Source organism: Aspergillus tanneri, assembly GCF_003426965.1.
Source record: "Aspergillus tanneri strain NIH1004 chromosome Unknown AapTan_6_pilon_pilon_pilon, whole genome shotgun sequence".
Lineage (NCBI taxonomy): Eukaryota > Fungi > Ascomycota > Eurotiomycetes > Eurotiales > Aspergillaceae > Aspergillus > Aspergillus tanneri.
In genome coordinates this window covers 3,273,068-3,288,089 of record NW_022984633.1, presented here as the reverse complement: position 1 = coordinate 3,288,089, position 15,022 = coordinate 3,273,068, and the positions used below count along the sequence as shown (strand labels likewise).

The window sequence follows — 15,022 nt, the reverse complement described above, 5'->3', positions numbered from 1 at the left end:
TGCGATGTAAATAGGAGATCAATCCCGTATGCCTCATATGCTTATAGAAAATCATAATTTCCTATAGTTAAGTTAGTTGAGGAATGAATTGTTACCTAATCAATTGGTATTCTCTTTCTCTTGCAACGCTTCTGATACTCCCACGTGGCTTTGGAATTCCCTGGACATGGCCACATGCTTCAGATGAAGTCACATTTAGATAGTCTGAGCAGTTCCTCTAAGCGCAGCTATTTTCCACAATATCTACTGGCTGGAACAAGTACCGAAATTGGTAATACATAGGTATTTGGGCAATGCAATTCATCTTGTCAATATGGCCATGTTTAAATCCATACCTGCAAGAAGGGTGTAGCATTAAAAGTTGACAGAAATTCCCATACTCTAGGCACGCTTAGAAAAGAGATATCTTGATCCTTTCCAGACAGAAGGAATAGCTCATATAGCGAAGGACTTCATATTCATAGGACAGGCTGAAACAAGAAAGCATGCTCGTTGATGTAGAACATATGGAAACCGGTACGTTTCAGAGCAACAAGAGGAGGTGAAGGAACTCAACATAAAATAGGATACTCTGGACAGTAACTGACTACCTACATTGCTGCCTTCCTTAACTTTCCAAACCTTACTGGCTTCTCTGTACAAATTAGATTTGTGGGGATGCGATTCATTTCATAGCACATCTATTTTTAATATTCTCCAATTATAAATCCAAGATTATAGCTATATTTTCTGTTTTTTCCTAAGCCATTACCATTATACATAATGCATGAACAAATTTAACACAATCAAGGGCTATAAATTCTGTTCTGTCTTGCTCCTAAATAGTCTAGATATTGTCTATTCTGGCCTTAAACATCATGATGACCTGGCAATAGGTCTTTCTTTCACCTACTAGTACGTGCCTCTACATAGATATTGGCTTGGCAAATACAATTCATTTATGTATTAAGCCATTGTTTCACAGTTATCTGAATACAAGTTGGAGACGAGGGTTCTCGCGGAAGGCCCTTGCAGACACACACAAATTACACCGGCGTCTGATCTGAAACAGAGTAGATCATTATAATTTATAACTAGCTGACAGAATTAAATATTAGTAATATATATGCATATGTCCCTGCTAACTAGCTCAAAATTGCTGCTTATCTGACCATAATTCTTCTAACAAGTTAATAAGATGACATAAATGTTCGCCATTCAGTAGACAGGGTAGAGACCTCTTCGCCTTCGTGGCAATAGCCAGTGCTGTGGGGAATGCTGGAATTCTTGGAACTTGCGTATATTTTATCCCTTACGTTGCCTGCAAAGTTAGTGTTAGTGTATCATAATCATAATGACTTTGTTATTAAGTTCTGGATAGAATATGCGGTCTAAACAGCTGCCAAATCTTTAATCAGCTAGCTCCCACTTTTTCTCCCTTGTTCCTTCAGGTTTTTTTTTTTTTTCCCCTCTTCTCTGTCTCTCTTTTATAGCTACTTTGACCCATTTAATAAGCAGTCATGAAGAGCCCGTGTTCCAGTCTCTCTCAGCTATGTCCATCATGCAAGGGGTGTATAGAGACACAGCAAGGCACAATGTATGGTATCTACAGACATTGTTACGAGGTGCACAATGCAGACTACTACTAGTGATATACGTACCTTTTCAACCTGCTATCAGTACCTATCCCACTGTTCCTCCAATCAGTATATCTTCTCGGGCAATTTACCTTTCTTAAGATTGTTAGAAGTGAAACGGCTGACGTGTTCTGCTTACAAGTCACTGGTATTAAAGTACCTACTTCAAGTTTTATTACGTCTATAGGTGGTCTGCTACTTGCTGTATACTGAAAATCATTCACGTATTCTTAGCAATCTTATTTATAAGAACAAGCTACTTCCCCTCTAGTTCTACTAGACTCCTTGTGAAAACAACCCATGATATGACTCAGATTTAATATCAATTATGAAGTTACGAAACCTTTTAGTGAACGCTACAACACTAGCTGTTTGTATGTATTATCATCTTCCCCCTCACGTTATTCCTTGAAGCTATTGCACTAAATAAAGCTCCCTGCTCCTACATCTGTGAAGTAGCTTCCTCTACGTTGTAGTTTATTAACCGAGTAGTAGGTCGGACTGCTTTGGCGAAAATTGCCACTTTTTCTCCAGATGGCCAGAGTGAAGCATTTTACAGTATTACCATTCCCAGTTCCACATCTTCCGATTCAACTCCTATTTTCTTCCAGATAAAGGCACCCAGCACCTTCGAATGGATTGCGCTAGGGCAGGGTGTGCAAATGGCTAGTTCAAACATGTTCCTTCTCTATTCATCTTCGTCAATAGATGTGACCCTCTCTCCCCGCTGGGGAGAAGGCCACATTGAACCGACGTTTAACCCTGACGCTCAAGTCACTCTACTCGAGGGTAGTGGCATTGAAAATGGAATAATGACTGCCAACGTGCGTTGTGACAACTGTATAAATCAAGAGAACGATCTAGCTTCTAGCAAGTGGATATGGGCCTACAAGGAAGGACAGCCTTTAAGTTCCTCCAATGTTTCGCAGAAAATAGGGTTTCATGACAACTTCGGCAGTGCCAATGTCGATCTTTCTCGGTCTCTGTCGAATTCTGACAATCCCTTTGTGGGATATGACCCGTCAACTAGTGCCATGAGTTCGAATAGGTCTGGAGGTAATAATAAGGCCGTCCTTGTCACACATGGCTTTCTCATGTCATTTGCATTTGTCCTCTTATTCCCTTCATTTGCGCTCTTGGTCCCAGCTCCCTTGTCGATACCAGTCCTAAAAGCCCATGCACCTCTTCAGGTAGTCACTCTAGCTATCGCGATTGCTGGAATGGGACTAGGGCTTCGACTTTGGGTTGGCGGAGGAGTGCCGCAGAATACAGATGTGCATCCTATTCTCGGGATTATAGTGATGGCACTTCTCATTCTGCTTCAGCCTCTAATGGGCTGGTTTCAGCACCTACAGTTCCGTCGAAACGGTGGGAAGAGTGTATTCGCGCACGCACACCGTTGGCTTGGCCGCACCATGATTATTCTTGGGATCATCAACGGCGGTCTGGGATTTCGCTTGGCAGGCATAGGCAAGCCCGGCACCTCACGAGGCGCAATGATTGCGTACTCGGTCATCGCCGGCGTTATGGGACTAGCGTACATCTCGGTGCATTTAATCGGGACAATGCGGCGGGGTGCAAAGCAGACGTCAGAGTCGGTGGGAGAGACGAAAGAAGTAAATGATGACGGTGAGGAGGTGGAAAAGTGAATCTATTGGTTCTAGCTGAGCTCGACGAGACATGGCCAGATGCGGATCATAAGAGCATTGAACCACAAAGATGCAGAGTATTAATTACTAGCTGATTTACTATCTTAGTTCCTTTCTATGGCCCCCATCTGCTCAGCTCTTTAATTATCTGTTTCGCTGTTGCTTTGGTAATCGGGATTTATACTTCACACTAAATCCTACTCAAACTTGCTTGCTAGATCAGAAATACATCGACCTGCCCTGTAGTAGTATTCAGACACTGAGTCCATTCTTCATTACAAGCATATCTCTCAGAGTCTAAAATTTCTCGTACGCGCCCTGGTCTCTGATTCCCCCGCGTTGAATGGCTGCGCTTACACGCTCCGCAGGAGCTCAATGACGTCAGACGCAAACCAAACAAACAGCAACGAGCCTGCAAACAATCGTCATTCCAATGTCGTAGAAGTGATCGCGAGCACCAGCGAGAATGTTTCACAACGCCCTCATACGCACCCACCATATCACATCTCGCAAAAAAGTCTCTGCCCTGAAACGAGCTGCTGACACGTACAACTGCTTCGTGCTTCTTCGATCCGGTGGCTGCCCAGGGATCATGTACGTTGAATCCAAGGAAAAGGTTGCAGTTGAATCCTGGGTCAGTACAGTACGCAACCTACGGTATAAGGATTTTCAGCTTGTGGCGAGGCCAGGTGTTTTGGCGGATGAGAACCAGACCTACGGCGAGAACTCAAAAAATCATCGGTACCAAGAGAGGCTGTCCCAGGAGATGAAAAGGGACCAAACTATCGGCTTGTTTGAGGTCGAGACTGTTAAAGATTTTGGAAGCATAATGCAGCAACGAGGCGTTTGGCACTGGTGGAGGAAAGGCATGGGTTATACATAAAGTTCTCGCCTCTATTGGTCCGCTGGCGCTTGAGATGTACCGTCGCCATTGAATACTCTGATGCTACCATATGCCCCCAAAGATCAAGTCGAGAGTTACCATTCTACTATAGTCGAGACACAGCCAAATCCAACAGAAGTGCCGTTATGTGAACATATGAAGTTACAGGCCCAGCATCTCAGTGTTTTAGATGCTACTCTCCAAGGGCTTAACGCATAGTTCTTCAAGAACCTAAGATTTACTTCATGCACAGCCAACAAAATATCGTTCCTCACAGCACTAGAACCAACCCGCTTATCTCAAGGCACCGGTGACTGGATTATTGCCCGGTAGTTTAGCAAGAGTACCGTGCTGTCCCAATTCCTCCTCGGGTTCCTGTACCTCTAAAGTCTGGATGAGCGGCGTTAATGACCGTTTCTGTGTCTTCGTGATCGAACAATTCGAATCCAAGAGGCCTTTTTGGGTGGTACACGTCTCCAAAGCCTTCTGCAGGGCTTCTTGGTCCGCCCAACCATTGACAAAGTCCCCGTGCAGACCGTATCCAGTCATGTCACCCATTGAATATACCCAATTTTCATAGTCAGGGAAAGGCTGTGTGTTGAAAAAGAACTCCAAGAAGATGGAATATATGGCCACTGGGTGTGTCTCTGGACAGACACCCTTGTTGTAGTCTCCAATCGCAGGATAAGCCATCTGGGTAAATTTGCCATCAGTCGGAGGCAACCCAATTGAATACTGTTTCAACTTACGTGGCTTTTGTGATCAATACTATCTAGATTTGCTCCATCCCAACAGGACGGCATGAACACCTGAGACCTCAACTTCGAGCACCCTTGCTTGGGAAGTTGTTTTGTCTCTGTTGAGCTTCCATCCTGCTTCATACACATGTGCGAAATGGCACGCTGTGCAAAGTCAGAAGGGTTATAGCTTCTATATGGGCTGTTAGCTTTTTGATTCTCAGCCATGTTTGACCGGACATAGTTGACCGAAGAAACGGGTCACCAGCAATCATGCGGAGCCCAGCAGGTGGTGCTAGTGGATAATGCTGGCTATTGCAAGATGTTGTGTGCAGAGAATAATTGCATGCTCGATTGAAATAATAGATTGCCTAATCAGTTAGTTCCTGCAAGGGAGCCGTGTGGCAGCAATGGCGATGACAAGATTCTAGAAACATACGCTACCTTCAAATTTGACCAGCTCAAAAAATCCATTGTGCATCCGGTGATAGAGCTGAGGGATCCAGTAATTACTTTTGTCAGCCTCCACCCCGCAGGTGGTTTCGCGAGCATTCTTAGCAGCGGTGATTGCCATGGTTCTCTGGAATGCTGTACCTCCAGCAACGGCATGTGCATGGGTTGAAGGCTCTCCGGGTGATACTATCGGGTCAGACCGCTGTATTGTCAGCGGAACGCAGCTGAAGGTGAATTCGTCGGTCTCCCGAGCTCTGCTCAACACTGAAGCACAGACTGCCACCAGCAGGGCTGGAACAAGGCCATATTGTCGATGCCGCCTCATGGCCCGTCGTTGAGCATGTGAACCTCCTAGGTTTTATCTGGAGATGGTGAATGAGACAAAGAATCAAAAGTATGCTAGGCTGGTCGATGATCATCCTCTCATTTTATATGCTTACTTGAGGCATGTTTACATGGCTAGCCTACATGCTCGACCACCAGATATGTATTCGTTGCCCCACCATACGCCATGTACAGGAGGACCATTACTATCTATCGACCAAAATGGGCCAATATTACTCATTATTCAGCAGCAGCTCGGTCCGACTTTATTCCTTTATTTTTCACCTTTTTATCCAGCTCCCCAGATAGATTCAGATAGTCAGAGACCTTAGAGGCCTTATCCTTTTCAATACAGATCCATATTATTATATGGTCGGTGATACTAGCTCATACGCGTATTCAGCTGACTGACACTATCCCAACATAACTACCTATCACCTGGAACCTCGTCACTTGCCAATTGGCGCGTTTTTGATTCTTGGCGGTCGAAGTTCACCACTAAAAGAGACTATATTCTCTGATTCGCTAGTTGGTTTACCGCCTGAACTCGTAAAATTCGTGAGATCTAAAGGTTATTTTGAATACCATATATCTCAATATGATAAACGAAGCAATAAATCAAAATATCTAAATATCATATATATGAAACTCCTTACTACATGAACGTGCGGTCCGGGAATGGTATAAAGGGATTTCGCAGTAAGAACAGTGCCATAAACATCATAATATCTTTCGGAGGGCAGAATCAAATATTTTGCCGGTAGCGGTGTAGTTCTGACCAACCAGAGCCTTTTTAATTCACGCTAATGGCAAGTTACGACGTTGCGTGGGGATACCGATGGTATTCTTGTTTATTCTTCACTATTAATAGAGCGGACTATCTCCATATACTGGACTTCCCTAACTTTCATTCGTCTGTAATATCCTGAAGGTCATGTTATCTAGTACTACATACTTCAGTGATAAAAACATATTCTTTCTCGTCTTAGATTCCATACAGAGACAACTCCAGCCCGAATGGGCAGACAATTTATATTTAGATAGTTTGTCCGGGCACCTCTTACGCGACTACCGTGCTTAAAACCAACTGAATCAATCGATTTTATAAAAATAAAGTTGGAAAGTTAATGCACAAAATCTTTCAAAAATGGATGCCCGAGTGGTTAGTAGAGAGAAATAGGAAATTCCAAGATCACCCTATTGAAACTCCTCCCCTGGACGCCAAAAAAAAAAATTCCTGGTCTATAGCAGAAAATGAATACGGACAGATCGTACTAACATCTGCTATCTTCAAGCCAATAGCATGCATGTACTATAAACTACAATAAACACCATTCCATGCGCCGTGAAGGAAAAATATAAAAGTTACTGGGAACGGGAATCGGTATCTATATCCGGAGCCGGGTAGCTAAGAAGTTTGCAGATATTCTGTTGCATTGTCAGACAAAGACGCAAATATAATATTATATTTCTGGCGAACCTTTCTTCTTCGACGAAAATCGTCATAGAAGGTCCTCCACAACTCCCGATTGCGACACCCACTCTCCTTCGGAGTACCGGGATTATTCTGGCATTTTGGTAACGTTTCTGCTAGCACTTTTTGCGGCCACATAACCCAAGGTTTAGGCAGTGGCCAGTCCGAAAAATGCACTAGTTTCGCCTCGGATAGCACCTTATCCGGGTCCCAGATTTCATATTCATTCCCCAGATAGTTCTTATGGTTCTCTGCTCGAAACTCCCCGGTGATCAAACCGTACTGCCGGTGGGGAAGTACTATAGCCGAATCACCATACTGATCATTCAACAATTCCATGTCGTATCTATTTGTGGAAGTTACATTTGTCAGTACTTGGTCATACAAATCCGGTCGTGCTGCATCCATCAGGGCCGAGAATTCGCGGTAGGAGGGTTCGATCACGATCAATAGAGATGACAACTGCTTTTCATCCGGAAGTCTCCAATACGCTCGAGGCATTGCAACTTTGGCCGAAGGAAGAAAGAATAGCTCATCCATGTTCTGTAAGACATTCACGTCTGAGTCTATATGGATAATACGGTCGTACTCTGTCTCCCCAAAGACAAGCAGTTTAGAGATACTTTTATCCCATGACTCGTCGGGCCCTATTATCAATTTAAATGAAAAGCAATTTATCAGTATATGGTACCATCCAACTCGTGCTGCCGCAGGAACCTATGGTCATTGACACACCTGCTCCAGCTTTGATCATTTTTACATCGATCGGGACCAATTGCACGTTATATTTCTCCCGGGCCAGGCTAAGCAACTGGCTATCTCTATCCCGATCGCTTTCAATATGCACATCCCAATCTTCGGGGTAGAACAAAACCCTTTGTGCGCGGCTGCCTAACCGCTGCAAAGCCTCAAAGACCATCAGGGCGTTGCAGAGATAGGCACTAGATGTCGCATATTGGCTGTAGGCGTAACGAGTCCAATCAACCAGATCATACTTAATATGAGGCAGTGGAGGCGGCGGCCGCCGTTCCCGTCGAAGATATATGATTAAAAGAATGAAAAGCGCAAGGAAAGCCCAGGTCCGAAAATGTCTCAGTTGCCGTTTAACTATGGCTAGGCATGGCTCGTCAGGTATGTCGAAAAAGTCGGCCTCGGAGTCTGTGGACTTTCTGCGATGAGGAAGGCCTGAAGGAAGATTCTTTCCCATGGCTAGTAGTAGATTTGAGAAGAATTGGAACCCATTTCTGGATCTAGTGTAAAATGACAAATGAATATATTTGGGAGTTATCGATATCTGGATAGTCTCACGTGACGTATGCTCACGTGATATAACCAGGCTGTTCGCGACCCGAGCCCAGGTTACAGCTCTAACTAGTTAGTTAATGTGATCGATCACCGAGCTGCGCGGTCCCCACCAAACTGCGCGCTTACCACGTAGATTTTCAAATTAAAGGTCTTAATAGACTCAAGTGCCCTAGCAAATAATGCTGTCTTAATTACATAATAAAATCGCTTTATTTCGTTGAGATATTAGTCAATTTATAAGGCTGCTTTGTGTGGGTGCGTAGCTCGGTGATCGATCACGTTAACTTATCTAGTTGGGTGACTAAGGGGCGTTGTTAAATACACAGGCAAAACTCCTAGTTTCACAGGTGACTATACCTAATTGGGCAGTGCTTAGTGACACAGGTTTGACTATACCTAATTGGGAAGTGCTTAGTGACACAGGTTTGACTATACCTAATATAGATATATCATGTGACTAATACACCTCGAGGGAGTCGAGGCGTTGCCATCCTTTTAATTTCCCATATAAAATTGGCTATAAGCAATTTGACTGAAAACCCACTATTAGACATTAAATACAATGTTTTTAAACCAGGTTTAACTCCCTAATCAGAATATAGTGATCCAAATTCCACTGACACCCATATTAGATCCCCTGATCGACTGCCTGCCTGACCTCTGCCTTGAGCCCCCTCTTGAGCCTGTCCCCGAGGCAATGCTTGAGGCATTACTTGCCTTGCTGCTTTGTTTAATACCTTATTTGATGTCTGAAGCGATGCCTTATTCGATGCTTCAAGTAACTGAGTTATTTTTTCCCCCTCCACTGTTTTATCACCTGCCTGCTTAGCCGCTGCTGCCTTTGCTGCCTCGCCCTCTTGAATAGTTTGGCCATACTGAGCTATGCGGACAGCACGGTCAACCTGCTCCCAATATAACAGCTCTCGCCCTGGGCGTTCCCGTTTTTGGCCACCGCGAGGCCGGATAATCGACGGTTCCAGCACTAAAAGCCGGGTGTCCAATGGTTCGATTTGACGACCTGCAATCCACCATTGACGGTGAAAGTGTTCCATCTGAAGCGGCCTGGAGTTCTCTGAATACCACTGTATTGTGTGAATACATGGGATTCCCAGTGTTTTGTTAACAACTCCAGTGCAAGAACTGATTGGTAACTTTCCAGGCCCTGGCGGGAGATATTTCTTGTAGATCTGGTGAACTTTTAGGACTGCATAGTGGGAAATTCTGTACTTCAAGTCCCGGTACAATAATCTATTTAGCGACATAGGCCATTTTACCTTGTCCTTATTAACCTGCTGTGTAATCTCTGCATCCCGATATGTAACTGTACGCCCCATAGATTGTGCCACAGTTAAAAGGTCTCCAGAAGCGCTATCCAGGTCACTTTTAATACCAACATGAGCGCCTTCATTCCGGGATGTAACTGTAGTCCCACCATGAAAGTAGCAATTAGTATAGCAGCTTAAACAACGCTTTGCAGTAATAAGCTGAAGCCATTCATACTCCAAATATTGTATAAGCTCTGGAAATTTGGTGTATTTCTTCTTAAATAACTCCCATTTCTGATCTTTTCCTTCCACAGTCCCTGCGTTGACAACCTCCATCCAATTGTCCTCAATTTCTTTAGTAATTATGTCAATTTCTTCGCTTCTCTCCTTCGGATCCGTTTTCACAATAATCCGTGGGATTAAAGGCTTGGCTTTTGCAATAATGTTCTTTTTTATATGCCAGATACAAAGAATAGGAGCTGATTCAGGGAATAGCTCTTCAATTAATCGAAAAAGTGCCTTTTCTTTATCTGTCACAATTACAGAAGGAAGTGGAAGCCGTAGAACTCGATAGCAGGACCGTAAACAAGATAAAATAAAAGAATATGTCTCTTCTTTTTCATCACACATAAAACCAAAAGCAACATAGAAAGTCTGCCCAGTTGAAGCTATACCAATGATATCAAGGAGCGGCATTCTAAAGCGATTAGTTTTATATGTGCAATCCATACATAAGATATAGGGATTTAATTGCAAGCGCTCCAGGCAGACTTTGTGTGTTAAAAATACTGCAGTTATCCGGCCGTTTTCCGTGTCATATTGCATTATCCAGGGGCCTTTATCCGGAAGAAGTGTAATAAGTGCTTGAATTGGACTTCTTCCCTTTAAAAATTGGGAGTATACCGTTTGCCGTAGGTTATATATGTCAGACGGTTGAAGAAGACTTTTCTTATTCTCTTGGCGAAGTATTCGAAGGATTTCCTTTGTTGATATCCCCTGGTTAATCAACGGTATAATCTGATTCTTTTTCTGGGCCACCTCATTCCTTCTGTATATTGGATGGGTACTGGGAGGAGAGGGTTCATGATTATGGCATCCATTTCGTACAGTAAGTGTCCATTTTGTTGTTTGCTTTGAATAGCTAATTAGGATACTAAAAGGACAGCTAATCCGCCGAGATTTGGCTTGTCTGACACCGTTGGATCGGGATAAACGCTTTCTACCTCTGTCACAGCAAAGATAAAGCGCTTTATCTTTATTTCTTCGCTTAATAACAACTGCATACCCATGTTGTATCCCATGGGATTTGGCAGCAATTTGTGCCTCATAATCAGTATTATATTGTACACCAGATTCAGGAGAAGGAATAGACTCAGAAGAGTTAAATTCAATGGGGTCTTCGTCAGGCAAATAGTCCATTTTAATGCGACTGTTGTGGTTGGGATTATCCCTGGATTTAACCTCTCAGACTGTCTATATATTTCCTATTTAGGATATGACTAAGGCACCTGTGTAAATATAAATGCCAAGCAATTTCATTTCTACGCTAGCCCTAATAAGGTATAGTCACCTGTGAAACTAGGAGTTTTGCCTGTGTATTTAACAACGCCCTGACTAAGAGATTCCACGTGACCATACCGAATAAGGTAGGTCTCTAACACGGCCTCATCAATATGAATCCACTTTATATTGTGAAAAGAAAAGAGATCTTTTACCAGTAAAATATGCGATTTTGAGCGTACTTTAGAGGGGCTTATTTTGCCCATATACGCGTTATTTAAATAGTTACAATAATTGTACAACTAAACAAACTGTATAACTATAGTCCAGAAGTCCAAACCATTAATACAGAATAATATCTATTCAAACCTACTTATAAAATTCTCATACACTGTCTCCGGTGGCGCGTTTGGATGTCGCTGCGGCCGCGCGCGTGTAGTTCCGATGCGACGGTGGAACGAGAAGAAGGGTGGCGTTTTGGGGAGGTCTCTGATTTGGTTTTTTTTAGAGTGATTTTCCTTTCAATTTCTATCTGGGATATATATATATATATATTAAAAAAAAAAAAAGGGGTACAAAACCTTTGGTTTACTTAGAGGGAGAATATACTGCACAATGCCTTCCTCGGCAAACAGAACCGACTGCACATGCGACGCTGATGCCACCATATACACGTAATATGGCTTGTCTTCTACTGACTCCCGTAGCGACAAGGCGGGGATGCCCCCGGCCGCGTGGAAGCGTTGTACAGAGGCTGGGAAGATGTCAAAGCCAGTGACGGAGTAGCCTTCGGAGACGAGGTGGGTGGCCATGCCGAAACCCATGGCACCGACGAAACCAACGGAGGGCTTAGACATGCTAGTTTTGATTATGGTAATTGACTCCTTCGTTTTTGTTTGACTCCGTAATTCGTTAACGAATACCATTAAGCCGCGCTTGAATCGTCTTTTCATCAAAGCAACCATTCTCACCGACATAATTCCGGAGAGCCTCCAGAGCCATTAGTCGACGCGGTGCTTTCCGTCCGGTCAATAACTCAAATTGGGCAATGGCTTGCTCAGAAACGTTGTCTAGTCCATCAACCAAAACCCATGGTCGTCCAGTTTCATTTCGAATGCGACGCATCTGGCGCAACAGCGGCGTATCCAGGGGTTTGTATGCGAACTACAATCCGGTGTCAGTCAAATCTAAGATTTCCCCAGATCTCCTTCTTGATAGAATGCTTACCTCTAAAACCACACCCCCAGTCGGACTTCCTAGCCACTGCATCGGCATTTCAAAGTTGGCTGGGGGCTCGTCCCTATCAGGGTCTGCAGGAACACAAGAGGCAATTAAACATGGAGGACAGACATCTGAGGGCCACTCATCCTGTATTGACTTTAATATGTGCACAACCTCTGTTGATCCTACTTGCGACGCAGCCCAAGAATTGAAGTGACGAGCTACGCTCTCCGCGTGTGACAAGGTTCGATTGTATATGAAAATTTTGCGGCACCCTAGCCGGAGCATAGCATATACGGCCGCCCGACCCATGCCGCCAGCTCCTATGACCAAGCCAGTCGTCTTCGACGGACTAATAGCATTGCGTGGGGAGAGGTTACGATTGATGCAGGTCATAATCCCCACCCAGTCCGTATTCTCCCCATACCACCCCAACACAGGGCCGGCCTGGTTGCGACGGCTGGCTTGTTCCTGCAGCGGGAGCATGGATCCATCGGCTCGCGCCCGAAGAGGCATGATTGTATTGATGGCTCCGATCGCTTCTGCATGTCGACTTTTCGAAGCGAGTTTTTGGGAAATCTGCACTCTCCATGGTTGAACAACACTGGCGCCTCCAAAATGTGGGTCCCTACCCAACTTATCCAACACCGCAAGAGAAGGAGACTCAGGGATACTATACACGTGGTTCATACCACAATAGTGAAAAGCAGCATTGTGCATAGCGGGGGAGAGGCTGTAGGCTACGCTAGCCCCAAGAATGTAGAACTGGAGGGGGTCGAGCACGTAACTTCGAAACAAAGCCTGAACTGCATCTCGCGAAGTGATCAAGGGATCTTTCCCATTATCTGTGGATCGTTTAATTGCTGGATGAGTTACAGAACTAAGGATAGAATTGAAGACTTGGGAAGTTCGTCCAAGCCGGCCTATGTTATAGGCGATGAGGGGTGGATGGGCACCAGTAAGTGACTGGACCTTATTGGTGAACTTTGCAACAGCTGCATTATCCTCACGCTCCACTGCCACCCGTAGAATGCGGACAAGCTGGCACCCAAGCTTTTCAGCCTCACCGTACAAAGAGAGACAGTCCTCGTCATCCCAAGCCACCCCGGAAGATAATTCATAAATGTGCTGACCAATTATCTTAGTCATTCCCCTGTTGCTGATCACACGATGAAGCAAAGAGCGGTCTTGGCCCAGATCAACAGCCAAGTATTCCACTCCAAGTCGCAAACCATGTTCTACGACCTCGGAATATATGCTCCTCATTCGCACTGAAGATAAATCGCTGCTGTAAATTCCTTTTGGTGAAGTGTCAATGGAGAAAATGATAGGAATGCGCGCGCTTCTCCGGAGCAACGAAACCTGCATGCTCACGGTACTCGCCATCACAGGGCTCCACCGATCAACACATATCTCAATAGCGTCTCCGCCAAATTCAAGTTCACACAAGTCAATAGCGCCATCCATAAGCTCAGAAGATCGAACAAAGATAGCGTGAGTAAAGGACCGAAGCTCCGGAGGTATTTCTAGGAGTACGAAAGGGGAATCATAGCCAGAATGGCCAACATCCATTCCTGTGATAAATCGCACAAAACGGGTGAAGTCCTCCTTGGCCTCTTTAAGTTTGAACGAGTAATCAACAGATCGGCGATCCGGAGTTTCTTCATCAGTATGAGTAGATTCGTTGGATCGTTCTTCGATGTTATAAAACTCGAAATTGGTGCATGTGCGGTGTAGAGGGTCTCCCTCACACAATAACTTGAACGACTGGTCCTCTAGACCAAGTGTACTCTGTATGCGGTCCATATCACGGACGATATGCACAACTGGGTTAGTCGCGGAATATCGGCGAAGATGCTCTTGGACGGGACGAGTAAGACTTGCAAGGCCACATTCGATAACGCAACATGAACGGTGATTGTCGAGCATTAACTTGATGACCTCAATATCGCGACGTTGGAATTCTTGGCTTCCATAATGCTGGAGGTATTCATGACGCGTGAGCCCGGTTACTTCCTTGAAATAATGATCTTCGGTGATAAACCGTCGTTTCAAGGCCGTCGCAGCGATAAACCCTAACGAACGCTTTCCACAGCCACGAACACCAACAAGCACTAGAGAGGCATCCAGATTAAATTTGGAATGAGCTTCAGGTTGCATGGTGCAATGAAGCAGTTGGGGGGTTCTTGTGCCTGGAGTGCAAGTACGTATTATTGGATATAGACAGCTGGTGGAGACTATATTATCCACAGGTAGTCATTGGAAACCCATATTTCAATCGGATGAGTGATTGGGAGATGAATCAAGTTATTATCCTTCTATATCTGGGTGTTGTTGGACACCCAGGACACAGCATATGGAAGAAGGAAACGCTTCATAGCGTAATTAAATGCCAGAAGAAAATGCAAGCCGGCGTAGGGTTTCAAGTAGGAGCATAACAGATAAAATTATGTCTAAAAGTTCATCGGACAATGCAATTCAATGAACATAATTGCCGTGCTCACTGGATGCAGGATCTGCCAAAGGGGCGGCAGAGATCTTATCCGGCTACGGTTCATTACTACATATTAGTAATAACGGCCCACTAAGTTATGC

General features: G+C 44.5%; 6 protein-coding genes across 6 annotated transcripts; 2 read left to right on the top strand and 4 right to left on the bottom strand.

Moving 5' to 3' along the window:
- Positions 1–2,278: 2,278 nt before the first annotated feature.
- Positions 2,279–3,265, top strand: ATNIH1004_009102 (cytochrome and DOMON domain-containing protein; the record flags this gene model as incomplete). The annotated part of the gene is made up of 1 exon (XM_033573702.1): positions 2,279–3,265. The coding sequence occupies one exon, from the start codon at positions 2,279–2,281 to the stop codon at positions 3,263–3,265; it is 987 nt and encodes a 328-aa protein (XP_033424254.1).
- Positions 3,266–3,731: 466 nt separating this feature from the next.
- ATNIH1004_009101 (uncharacterized protein) lies at positions 3,732–4,148 on the top strand (the record flags this gene model as incomplete). Its single annotated transcript, XM_033573701.1, has 1 exon — positions 3,732–4,148. The coding sequence occupies one exon, from the start codon at positions 3,732–3,734 to the stop codon at positions 4,146–4,148; it is 417 nt and encodes a 138-aa protein (XP_033424253.1).
- A 294-nt stretch (positions 4,149–4,442) lies between these two features.
- Positions 4,443–5,663, bottom strand: ATNIH1004_009100 (DUF1996 domain-containing protein; the record flags this gene model as incomplete). The annotated part of the gene is made up of 3 exons (XM_033573700.1): positions 4,443–4,841; positions 4,898–5,050; positions 5,325–5,663. The coding sequence occupies 3 exons, from the start codon at positions 5,661–5,663 to the stop codon at positions 4,443–4,445; spliced, it is 891 nt and encodes a 296-aa protein (XP_033424252.1).
- A 1,364-nt stretch (positions 5,664–7,027) lies between these two features.
- On the bottom strand, positions 7,028–9,493 carry GNT1 (N-acetylglucosaminyltransferase; the record flags this gene model as incomplete). The annotated part of the gene is made up of 6 exons (XM_033573699.1): positions 7,028–7,090; positions 7,143–7,482; positions 7,522–7,783; positions 7,872–8,095; positions 8,460–8,503; positions 9,179–9,493. The coding sequence occupies 6 exons, from the start codon at positions 9,491–9,493 to the stop codon at positions 7,028–7,030; spliced, it is 1,248 nt and encodes a 415-aa protein (XP_033424251.1).
- A 2,097-nt stretch (positions 9,494–11,590) lies between these two features.
- ATNIH1004_009098 (uncharacterized protein) lies at positions 11,591–12,063 on the bottom strand (the record flags this gene model as incomplete). The annotated part of the gene is made up of 2 exons (XM_033573698.1): positions 11,591–11,695; positions 11,788–12,063. The coding sequence occupies 2 exons, from the start codon at positions 12,061–12,063 to the stop codon at positions 11,591–11,593; spliced, it is 381 nt and encodes a 126-aa protein (XP_033424250.1).
- A 55-nt stretch (positions 12,064–12,118) lies between these two features.
- On the bottom strand, positions 12,119–14,587 carry ATNIH1004_009097 (repressor protein; the record flags this gene model as incomplete). The annotated part of the gene is made up of 2 exons (XM_033573697.1): positions 12,119–12,370; positions 12,434–14,587. 2 exons carry the CDS (start codon positions 14,585–14,587, stop codon positions 12,119–12,121), a joined length of 2,406 nt encoding a protein of 801 aa, XP_033424249.1.
- Positions 14,588–15,022: the final 435 nt, after the last annotated feature.